General features: G+C 37.0%; 1 protein-coding gene across 11 annotated transcripts in view; it reads left to right on the forward strand.

The window, feature by feature from the left end:
- Nucleotides 1–12,406, forward strand: part of Pcdh15 (protocadherin related 15) — a 1,443,104-nt gene that overhangs the window by 1,108,098 nt on the left and 322,600 nt on the right. For all 11 annotated transcript variants that reach the window (XM_029482520.1, XM_021175219.2, XM_021175220.2 and 8 more), the window contains one exon: nt 5,441–5,549. In XM_029482520.1, the coding sequence (XP_029338380.1) occupies nt 5,441–5,549 (109 nt within the window). The remainder of the gene's footprint in view (nt 1–5,440; nt 5,550–12,406) is intronic.

Consider the following 12,406-nt stretch of genomic DNA (forward strand, 5'->3'; position numbering starts at 1 on the left):
AAGAAAGAAAGAAAGAAAGAAAGAAAGAAAGAAAGAAAGAAAGAAAGAAAGAAAGAAAGAAAGAAAGAAAGAAAGAAAGAAAGAAAGAAAGGAGAAGAAAGAAGAAGGAGGCCACCCAAGGCTTCCCTGTTGTACACTCTAAGCATTATTTTGTTGAAGGAATATATAATATTGTTTTTAAATATTGTGTTTTCATTGACTTATACATACCATGGTATAGGTCCATTCACAAACAGTTCAAACATTTTTAATTTTTAAAAATTTGTATTAATGTTTTAATTTAATTATTTTATTTACTTATATCCCAAATGTTGTCTCCTCCCAGTCCCCTTCCCAGAGTTCTTCCCCATCTCCCCTCCCATTCACCACTGAGAGGGTGTCCCCCCACCAACATCCATCTTCCCTGGAGTATTAAGCCTCTACAGGATTAGGCTCACCCTCTCCCACTGAGACCAGGCACAAGAGTCTCGGGGACTTGGACCAGCCTATGTATGCTCTGTGGTTGGTGACTCAGTCTCTGGGAGTTCCCAAGGGTCTGGGTTAGTTGTCATTGTTGGTCTTCCTACGGTGTTGCCATCCCCTTCAGCTCCTTCAATCCTTCCCCTAACTGTTCCTTAGTCCAGTTGTTGGCTTTTAGTATCTGCATTTGTCTCAGTCAGCTGCTGGTAAAACCTCTCAGAGGACAGCCATGCTAGGCTCCTGTCTGCAAGAACAACATGATAGTAATAGTGTCAGGGTTTGGTGCTCACCCAAAGAACATATCCCAAGTTGGGCTAGTCACTGGATAGCCTTTCCCGTCAGTCTCTGCTCCACTTGTCCCTGCCTTTACTTTAGACAGGAGCGTGGATTGGTGATCCCATCCCTCCACTAGGGGCCCTGTCTATCTACCAGAGGTAGTGTCTTCAGGTTGTGTCTCCCACTGTTGGGCATTTCTCAATATATAATATCTATGAATGGAAATCAATGATTTTAATTAATTGATTTAATTAATTGGATCATTTGAGGTAGGAAGATCCACCTTAAGTCCAGTCTATATCATTGATCCAGATTCAAAGTCCCAGAAACATGTCTCATATTAATTTAGAAACACAAACAACAACAACAACAATAATAATAACAATAACAACAACCACAACAAATAAATAGGTAGATCATAAAGATACTTTTGCTTCTAGAAGGCATGCTATTTATTTTGTTTTTCTAATGAAAACACATTTCAAACTAAAATGATGGCTGTTTGTAAAAACTTTATTTTTTTAACAAAAATATCCTCAACTAAGTATAATCTTCAGTATTCTGTAATACTTAAATTTTTCAGATTTAAAGATAATGATTAAATTGAGAGTTAATCTTCAATATTATACTTAAATACTCATTCATTTTACCTATTAGGTTCTCTAAAGAAACAGAACCAAATACATACATACATACATACATATACATATAAAATATAATAACACATTGCATTAGTGCCACATAATGGATATTATATATGTACATATTTAGTAATACATATGTAATTTATCATCTATACAATACATATTTGTTTAAATATATGATACATAATGTGTATATGTATATATGGTATTATATATGTAATTTTTATATATACATGTATATGTTGTGTGTGTATTTGTGTATATATATATATATATATATATATATATATATATGGTTTATTAGAATGATTCCCAGGCTGTGGTCCAGCTAGTCTACCAATGGCTCTCTACTGTCCACTGATGGAAAGCCCAAGAATCCAGTAGTTGTTCATACCACAAAGCTGTATGTCTCAGCTGATCTTCAGTATATACAGGAATCCTGAAGAAGTAGACTCCAAGAGCAATGAAGGAATGAAGTTTCCAGAAGGAGTGAGGGCAAGCAGGCAAAGAGAGCAAACTTCCTTCTTCAGTGTTCTTCATACAATGGCCACAAGAAAGGGTGAACCAGATATAGAATTCTGGATTAAAGAGGGATCGTCCTACCACAAATGATCCAATTATTTAAAAATTCCTCACAGGTGTGCCCAGCCACTTGGGTTTTTAGTTAGCTCCAGATGTAGTCACGTTGACAAGGAATGATAGTCATCACACTTAAGATCCTAGATTTTTCTGCCAAACTCTTGAATTACAGCAGATGAGAAAATTTCTCTTACTTAGTGTTGCATATAGTCTAGAGGATGAGAGGAAAATGCCAATCCTAATATTCCTAACAAGAGATTTAAAAACAGCCCCTCTCCAAATGTTCTAAAATAAGTAAATAAACAAACCTTTTAATCCAGAGTATTTTTCTTTTCTTATTCTTATTGGTGTTGTTATTTCTTTATAATATAAAATAATATAAGCATGATAGTCACTTAGCCCAACAATACTGAATTATTCTAGGTTAAAAAAAAAATTCTGTTTTCTCCTTCCAGATCAAGTCTCCTGAAGTACTTACATTTTTTATTCATCTAATGTCAAGTAAAGTAATTGTAAATCATATCCACATCTCCTTCATTTCCTCACTTTTTATTGCAGGATACTTATTGCCAAGCAGTGATGTAAGATGAGGAATCTAATTAGCACTTCTCCATCCCCACTGATTTTGTTTGCTATTTTCAGTTTTCTTATTGCTTATGTAACTTTAAATAATGTAATTAAATCCCCATTGCTCATTTCAACGAGCCTAGATAATAATGAAAGTGGATTTTTAAATTGTATGATGAATTACCAAACCCAAAACATATCCTGGATTGATAGCTTGGCAGATCTACACAAAGCGAGGAGAGTAAAGTGGGTCATCAGAGTGCTCTTCACGTGAGGCTCCTCTACTTCACACTCCAAGACTCTAGTTTTTAAATACTGTGGATAATAAAAAGGGTTTTGTAGGGGAGTGGGCAGCAGGGAGGGTATAGGGGTCTTTCGGGATAGCATTTGAAATGTAAATAAAGTAAACACCTAATAAAAAAATGGGAAAAAAAGGTTTTGTTTCTCCAATAGCCAGAAACAATTGAGAATTCCTGGGTATGTGGAATAGATTGTAGAGGATCATAAGTTTTTGAATGGCTTCCTAGGTCTTCTAGAATGACTCTTATGGAAGCTACTGAAAAATTAATCAGTGAAGTAGATGTAAAGTAATTAAATTATGAGTTAATTGTGATGTAATTTCTCTTCAGGTCTGACTAAAAGATGCTGTTCAAATACTAGCAAAGATAGATCCTTGGACTTTCTTCACTTTAGGGGAAACTATATTATTATATATGAACTGAGCTGACTGCTATAAAGGGCTGGTGTGTAAGAGAGGGATGGGAAAAGAAACAATTGAAAATTAAATATGGGGAGGGGAAAATGGGACTGAGGGAAGGAGTGAGGGAGAAAAATAAGAGAATTCTAGAAAAAACTTTCTGTATGTATGATAGAAAAAAAGAATAATTACTTGGGTGTGATAGGGCAGTTTTTATACTGAGGTGGTATATCCATGGTTCTGAATTTGCATTAAGAAGAGATAAAATGTAACTATTGCTCACAATATCTCATTATTTATAGGAAAATACAGGCATACCACTTAGAAGATATACAAACAACTATATAGACCCTGAGATCTAAGTGAAGTAATAACCATTGGTCAATGATTATATTTGATCCCTATGATTTTAATAAAAGTGTATTGCCTGTGGTTATTTAATATGGTTGTGCATTTTTAAATATAAGCCACCACCATGCAAGGTCCACTGAGAATTTAATTAGCTGGATTTGCCTAAGAGTACATGGCATAGTTCAACATTCTATTATTATTATTATTATTATTATTATTATTATTATTATTATTAAATACTTTCTTTATTTACACTTCAAATGTTATCCCCCTTCCTAGTTTTCCCTCTAAAAATCCCCTATCCCTAGTTCAACACTCTTTGTTTCAGAATAAGTTGCATAAAAGCATGGTGAAGTCCTCCCTGATACAAGGAGAAAAAAAATTATTTCCCATGAGCCAGGCGTGGTGCTGCATGCCTTTAATCCCAGCACTTGGGAGACAGAGGCAGGCTGATTTCTGAGTTCGAGGCCAGCCTGGTCTACAAAGTGAGTTCCAGGACAGCCAGAGCTATACAGAGAAACCCTGTCTTGAAAAAAGAAAAAAAAAATGTCCCTTTAGTCGTACCATTTATATATTTTGGCTGAAAGTTGAGAACTCTAATGTTTCCTGAACCATCTGAACTATGTTCTAAGAGGCTTATTTCATGGAGACATTAGTGAATGTTTACTGAATGCACATAAAACAAAATACCGTTTTCTTGGAGTCACTATGAAAAGCAGTACAATTCATTAATTCTCTGAGAAAGCTTCCCAGAAATAATATGTTTTCAAAAGGTTATCTAGTATAGTGTTTCTCAAGCTGGCCTGTAGAGTAAGGTTTTAACTGTTCTTTCTACAGCACACTGTATTCTCCTTTAACTGAGCCGTGTCCAATTGTGTCTCTTTTGCTAGAGGTGAGAAGCTGCCCACACAGCCCTCAGACTGCCAGAACCAACTCTTATTGCTTGGTCCCTTTCAAAAAATAAGTGTTTACATCCATTTTAAAAGATGTATTATTTTAATGCTTATGTGTATTGAGTGATTTCCTGAATGTGTATAACCACACTCTGTGTGTGTGTGTGTGTGTGTGTGTGTGTGTGTGTGTGTGTGTGTACAGTGCCCATGGAGTCCAGCAGAGGGTGCTGCAAGCCCTGTAACTGGAGTTACAGAGAGTTATGAGCTGCCATGTGGGTTCTGGGAACCTCTGCAAGAGAAGCCAGTGACCCTACATCTGATTAACTTACTACGCCTCTTCCTTGCACCAGGACAGCAATCTTAACAGCTCAGTGGACACACCTGGACATCAAACTGAGGAACCGTGACTTAAAGACATCTGCCAAAATCCAAAATCATTTCAAAACCACTATTAATTTAATAGACACAATTGTAATATGTATTTTAATGACATGGGAATGAATGGCATGGCTTTGATTTCTATTGAATTAAAATATGTTTTGAGTGTTTTCCCCCTATTCTACTATAATTATTTAGATAAAAATAATTATTTAAGAAAGAGTACAGAGACTCAAGTCTGCTCTAAAACAGAGAACTCACACGAGGAGCTCTTTAATGCCTTTACATTTTTGCTTAAGTCCTCTAAGCAGCTTAACACTGTAATGTTCTTCCCTGGCTTCCTCCTGGGAGAATCCCTTAGATAAAGTTTTGCACACATAGCTACTACAGGCTTTCGTTTTGAATGTGAGAGAGCTCATTTCCTCTTCATATTTAGAATTAGGGAGAGGCGGTATCAAATTATAAGTCTAAGCAATTGCATTTCAGTGCCCAAGTAGGGGATATCTAGCTGTCCAAATCCAAGCAAGAGTACTGGTGTCACCTTCCTCTGAAGTGTGAGTGTGAAGCACAGCTAAACACTCTGAATTTTCTTCCAGGAAGAACTGAACCCTATTTTGGTGACACCACCTATCCAAGCCATTGATCAGGACCGAAACATCCAACCACCATCTGATCGACCTGGCATCCTCTACTCCATCCTTGTCGGTTTGTATTTGCCAAAATTTTATCCTGTTAGAAATCTATGAACAAATACTCTCAAGCCACATCAAGTTCTTTAATAACAATATTTTTTCTTAATGAAATTAACATATACAAAATTAGATATAAATCCAATCTTTCCTTCTTCCTGTTTCGGTAAGATGTTATAGAACAATGTTACCTTTATAAAACAAACAAGATATAGATCAGCTAAAAAACATTCTTCAATGATTTTGAATTCAAAAGAAATATGAGATTTGTTGAAGCTTGTGGAAGAAGGAAAGGGCTACAACCCAGAGGAACATGATATAGAAACCCATAGCCCATTTCTCCTCTGAAAATGTTTAAGCTAACCCATTTTTATCCATGTTATCAGCTGCACAATATGCAAAATTGAAGACATTTGTCAAAAAATTCTTAAATTACCTTGATAAAATGTATGTGTTGCTGATCTGCATAACTGATAGACACTGGAAAGATGAGTACATGGGAGAAACCAGCATCTCTCAAGTCTAAAATGATGACTTGGGAGTGTCCTTGGTAGGGTCTGACCTTATCTTCCAGTCCTAATCTCTGGCTTTGCCTTCAGACTGTATGCTCACATACACAAACCACCATATTAGGCAGATTCTGGACAATTTTATACTGTTATACTAAGATATAGTTTTCTAAAATTTTGGCCCTGTAGTTCTATTCCAAGGCTTTCAGTCTTTAGAGCCACGTATAAAATACAAGCCAAATACAGAGGTCTGACCATTAAATTATTATTTTTTAATCCTTATAAATCAAAAATAGTCTTTTAAAATCTATAGTTTTCTTGTTATAAATATGAAGGAATATTACACATTTGTTCCACTAATTAAATAACTATGAAATATGTCCATATGTACTGTAAATAGAAGTGATGGGAGGTAAATGCTCCATGTTAAAGAGGAGATAAGTGGGAACAAAGGCATCAAAAAGGTAGAATTAAAATATACTAAGGGCGAAGAAGTAAATGTTTCTGAAAGCTGCCCAGCTATACCCAGGAGAGTGAGAGTCTGCAGATGGAAACCAGTAGATTGATTGCTGTTACAGTCAAAGTCATCACCCAAGCCAGTCTCTGGAACCTTGAACTATTATTGCCTATGGTGTCCTTATCATGACTTTCAGTAAATGCAATAGAAAAATATTGATGAATATTGGAACGATGCCCCAGAAGATCATGAGACCATAAGCAGAATCAATAACTAAAGACAAACTCTTCATTAAAAACTAGAGCTTCACCACTAAGCAAAGAGTACACATGGTGGGACTCATGGCTCCAGCTGCATATGTAGCAGAGGATGGCCTTGTCAGTCATCAATGGGAAGAGAGGCCTTTGGTCCCTTGAAAGCTTGATGTCCCAGTATAGGGGAATGCCAGGGCCAGGAAGCAGGAGTGGGTGGGTTGGTGAGCAGGGGGAGGAGGAAGGAGATAGTGGGGTTTGGGAGGGGGAAACAAGGAAAGGGGATAACATTTGAAATGCAAATAAAGAAAATATCTAATTAAAAATTTTTAAAAATTGGAACTTCATTGATCCTTAAATGAGTTAATAAATGTTTTTATGGGTGTGAAACTCAAACAGATTGATTAACGGGTGGTCTTTCTGTGTGTAACAATAGAAATATGAATTTTAGTCTCATTTTGAATTAGGGACTCCTAGGAAAACACTCAAATTTAGAATTCTGTTAATAAAGACAAAATAAGATTTTCTGCTGAACTGAATTTTTCCATAAGTTATGTATATATTTAAATCTTTTGATGTGATTTGATTTTCTATTCATTATTTCAATAATTATGGAGTTTTACTTCTGGTTAAGGCCTTATTTTAGACTCTATGCTGAGTTGCAAGTTTAGATGAAAGAGTTAGTCTCTTGTGGATAAAATTAGGAAATACTGTCCTGTAACGACCCTTGAAGATTTACCCACTCCTGATTGGAAAGGGTCACATGGAAAGCCTTAGTGTCTTGGATGGTTGCATTATGGGTGTGGTGTACTTGTGTAAAGTGTCCCAATTGTGTCCTTTGGTCACCACGGACATGCTCAGGAAGAAGACTGAGGGACCTTGTTTGTTTTCTCTTTCTGTCACTCACTCTGATTGGCAGTTCTCATCTGCCACTCCTAACAGGGGCCCTGAAGCAATGGACCCTTAGACTTGACCTTCAGTAAATAAGTACTCTACCTCAGGTGTTTCACCAGAGTGACACATAGCTAACTAATATACCCCTCCAAAACAGATAGGGAGAGGAAAGAAGAAAAACAAGCAGAAGGAAAGGAAATGAATGGAAAAGAAAGCTCAAATCAACTTTATCAGAGATGAAAATTGATATATAGGCAAAGCAACTGAATCATGATAATGGCAGCGACCTTTGTGCTCACCACACCTGTAGCAGCCTGATTCCTCAACACAATTTGTCAGCCCTTGCAGTGAACACAATAAAGCTAGAGATCTCTCAGGGCCTCCTTTAACAAAATTGTCACACTATGACCTTTCCAGGGGCTCCCTAGAACCACCATCAGAAATGGTCCTCATGTTACCATGGGGAAAATAATTTCTCCCCATGGGTATCATCTATCAAAACACTTGCAGCAAGTGCCTCGGCTTTGTGACTGCCTAACACGACAGGGGACAGTTAAAATTGTAAATAAATAAAAAGGCTGAAGGATAGAGAACAGAATCCATTGGAGATGTAAGAACTTCCACGTGTTTCTTCTAAGCTAGAGCAACAGCAAGACTTAGGCTGTGTATACATACAGAAAAAAAACTTGGGAAGGCCTCTGACTTCATACTGACCTGACGACTACCCCAAAACACAAAACAGCAACTGACATGATCTTCATTTGAAAAGGTTCTACAGACAACAGACTTGAGGAATAATGATGCTACTCAGTCACAGAGGGTTCTCTGGAAGAAATAGAAAGTGTGTTGGGCACTGTGTATAAAACAAAACAAAAGAGAACAAAGCCCCATGAAGTCCTGCAAGTGAACATGAAGAGCATAACCTTTATATTTTTAATTAAAAAACATATAAAACAGATATAGCTACAACCAGCAGTAGATCAACATAGAGCATTAACATGACATCCTCAGTTCCCACATAATACAATTTACAATGCACAGATATGAGGGAATCAAATTAAACAAGAGAGAAACAGTAAGTATGGATGTTGTAGATAGAAAATTAAGTCAATTACTGTTTTCCTCAGGAAGACCAATCCTTAGCCCACTGAACAAAGACTTTCAGTCTCCCATTTATGTCTCTAAATTGCTAAATGGAGGGGCATACAAAGACATAATGGAAAGCAGAGGGATGGTACCTGAACAAATACAAAATAGCAACAAAGAAACAGCCATGCTAATAGAAACTAGACAGAAATTGAGAAGTGTCACTGAAATTAAAGTTTCACTAATGCTTATGCAGAGCACCTTAAGCTGAAAAGAAAAATGTAGACAGATGTGCAGAGAGACGAGTTGATGTTACAAAGTCCAAGTCAAATCATTATCTATAAACCACTCTTATCTTGAGTTACAGGAAGCAAAATAGTCTTCTCAAATTAAACTGGAGAGCTTGCTCTCCAGTATAGATCATTCTGGACTGAAAATAAGGCTGATTCAGTGGAAGATTATTGGAATTATACAAACTATATTCTTTGGCTAGAGATTGATTTTATTGTGCCCTAGACAAAACCTCAAACACAAAACAGAACAGAAACTCCAACACATTACCACAAAACTGATGTGCTAGATGAATTAAATCAACTAGATCTACTTAAATTTCTTTTTTACCTCACAGGATTTTTAAAAAAAGATTTATTTATTTATTTTATGTATATGAATACAGTGTTGCTATCTTCAGACACACCAGAAGAGGGCATCAGTTCCTGTTGCAGATGGTTGCAAGCCACCATGTGGTTGCTGGGAATTGAACTCAGGATCTTTAGAAGAACATTCAGTGCTCTTACCTGTTGAGCCATCTCTCCAGCCCCTACCATACAGGTTTTAACACCACATTAATAGCAACAGTTATCTTTGTCACGTCAAAGACATTTTCTACAATTTATCTAAAACTATTGCTCATTGCAGGCCATGGACAGAGAGTAGATGTTCTGTCTTCCTGTATCACTGAGACTCCATATGACACATGACATATTATATGGCCACTAATCCTTGCATACAAACACACTGAATAGGAGTGTTGAACTGGTGTGTGAAGTTCATGTAAATGGTTATCAAAAACTTTACCAGCTCTGTCAGTAAGATTGGTGTCCTAGAATAGTTATCACCAGGAAAATCATTACCATCAGGAGGAAAACTAAAGTCTGTTCATTCTGCAAGCATTCAGTAGGTGTATAAGCAGGTGTCTAAAGATCATGTGACTTCCTTTAGGTACAATTCTTTCTATAGATGGTGAGTAGCAATATCAGTATGCACCAGACCTGAGACAGCAGATTACTCATAAACGACAGTAAAGAGGGGCCTTCAAACCTCATCCTCAGCAGAACAAGCCACTGACTTGTATGGAAATACTCCATATATTTGACAGTTTCTTGCTTCTGATCGTGCTCCTAAGTTTTCTCAAATAGCAAGCACAGTTTTAACATTGTTATTAACACGGACATCATAGGCTAGCAGTTTACTTCTTTTTCTTTTTTATTTATTTTTTATTTTTTTTTTATTGGGCATTTATTTCATTTACATTTCCAATGCTATCCCAAAAGTCCCCCACACGCTCCCCCACCCACTCCCCTACCCACCCACTCCCACTTCTTGGCCCTGGCACTCCCCTGTACTGAGGCATATAAAGTTTGCACGGCCAATGGGCCTCTCTTTCCACTGATGGCCGACTAGGCCATCTTTTGATTCATATGCAGCTAGAGACACGAGCTCGGGGGGGAGGGGATTGGTTAGTTCATACTGTTGTTCCACCTATAGGATTGCAGATCTCTTCAGCTCCTTGGGTACTTTCTCTAGCTCCTCCATTTGGGGCCCTGTGATACATCCAATAGCTGTCTGTGAGCATCCACTTCTGTGTTTGCCAGACCCCCGGCATAGTCTCACAAGAGACAGCCATGTCTGGGTCCTTTCAGCAAAATCTTGCTAGTGTATGCAATGGTGTCAGCGTTTGGAAGCTGATTATAGGATGGATCCCCAGATATAGCAGTCTCTAGCTGGTCCATCCTTTCGTCTCAGCTCCAAACTTTTTCTCTGTAACTCCTTCCATGGTTGTTTTGTTCCCAATTCTAAGAAGGGGCAAAGTGTCTACACTTTGGTCTTTGTTCTTCCTGAGTTTCATGTGTTTAGCAAATTGTATCTTATATCTTGGGTATCCTAAGTTTCTGGGCTAATATCCACTTATCAGTGAGTACATATTGTGCAAGTTCTTTTGTGATTGGGTTACCTCACTCAGGATGATGCCCTCCAGGTCCATCCATTTGCCTAGGAGTTTACTTCTAAGTAGTGTGAAAAGCTACTGATGCTCGCTATTGTATGAACAGCAATTATGACACAAGTAATAATCAGTAGTACTAAATGCCATTTAGATATGTTATAATCTAAATTATAATGTTGTTAAATCTACTTTTCTGGCTGGTCACGAAATTATGACATATAAAAATATTTCAAATACCATGGCAAATAAAATGTTGGTTTCATGAACTGGTTAAGGATGAAAAAAGTAAAGCCAGAAACCTTATTTCAAATTTGTTAATAAACTTTCATGAACCCTAATAAGTATCCTTAAGCATTACTTTGTCACAGCAGGGTGCATGTACAATTACACAGGAGAAGTCACAGAAATATGAGATTTGCCATGTATATGTCCATTAAAAAGTTGAAGAAAATGTCTCAAGAGACATCTTGTGTTGTATTATAGAGTCCACATTTATGAAGGGGAAAGGCCAGACTTTTCATTGTTTTTGCTTGCTTGCCTGCCTGCCTGCTGTCTTCCTGCTGCCTGCTGCCTGCTTGCTTGCTTGCTTATTTTTCCTTTGTTGATACATGGTGCAAGATACCTTAGGAGTGAATTATCCACATAATTTGCTCATCATCCATAAGCTGCATTTTTCCTTTTCTATCACACCTTTTTCCTTTTCTGCAGCATAGTTCATTGGGACAGGTAAGCAAATCATTGGAGTCAATAGATATCATAAGAACTGTAACATGGAGGGTAATTTGATGCAAATGCAGATTTTTAAGTCCTACAAAAAATATTAAAATCCCAACTAATTTTCTTTACTACAAAGGAGAAACTTTTGGACTTAAGAGGAATGCAATATTAAAGGAGAGTCTTTGAACTTAAAATCAGAGGAATGTAATATTACTATTGCTTATTCCAAGATTAAACAAGACCAGGATTCACTGGAGAAAATGAAGAACTTGGGAGATGTCTGTGTCATAACATTTTCAGACAGATGGAGAGTTGTTTCTTGGACTGAATATTTTCCAAATGTGATCGATCCCAGTGGTCTGAGTGGCCCTTTTCTTTCCAAATGCACTTGTGCCCTTGGATAATTTGATATGTCAATGCCCTCAGTTCTCCAAGACACTCAACATTCATGCATCACTTAAAGGGCTTCACAGACAAGCAGTTGAAGATAAACTACTTATTAAAGTTGTTTTTAGCTTGGATGGTATTCATTAGTAATATTTGATTGGCACTTATAAAATGAATCATTACTTATCGATAATATTAGCTTTGGGAAAATCATTAATTTTCTTGTCTTTATGGAAGCAATAAATAAGACATATTCCTGCATATATCAATCAGAATTAGGCAGAATTTATACACACAGTCTCTCTCTCTCTCTCTCTCTCTCTCTCTCTCTCTCTCTCTCTCTCTCTC

This window comes from Mus caroli, chromosome 10 (assembly GCF_900094665.2).
Source record: "Mus caroli chromosome 10, CAROLI_EIJ_v1.1, whole genome shotgun sequence".
In the NCBI taxonomy this organism is placed as follows: Eukaryota; Metazoa; Chordata; class Mammalia; order Rodentia; family Muridae; genus Mus; species Mus caroli.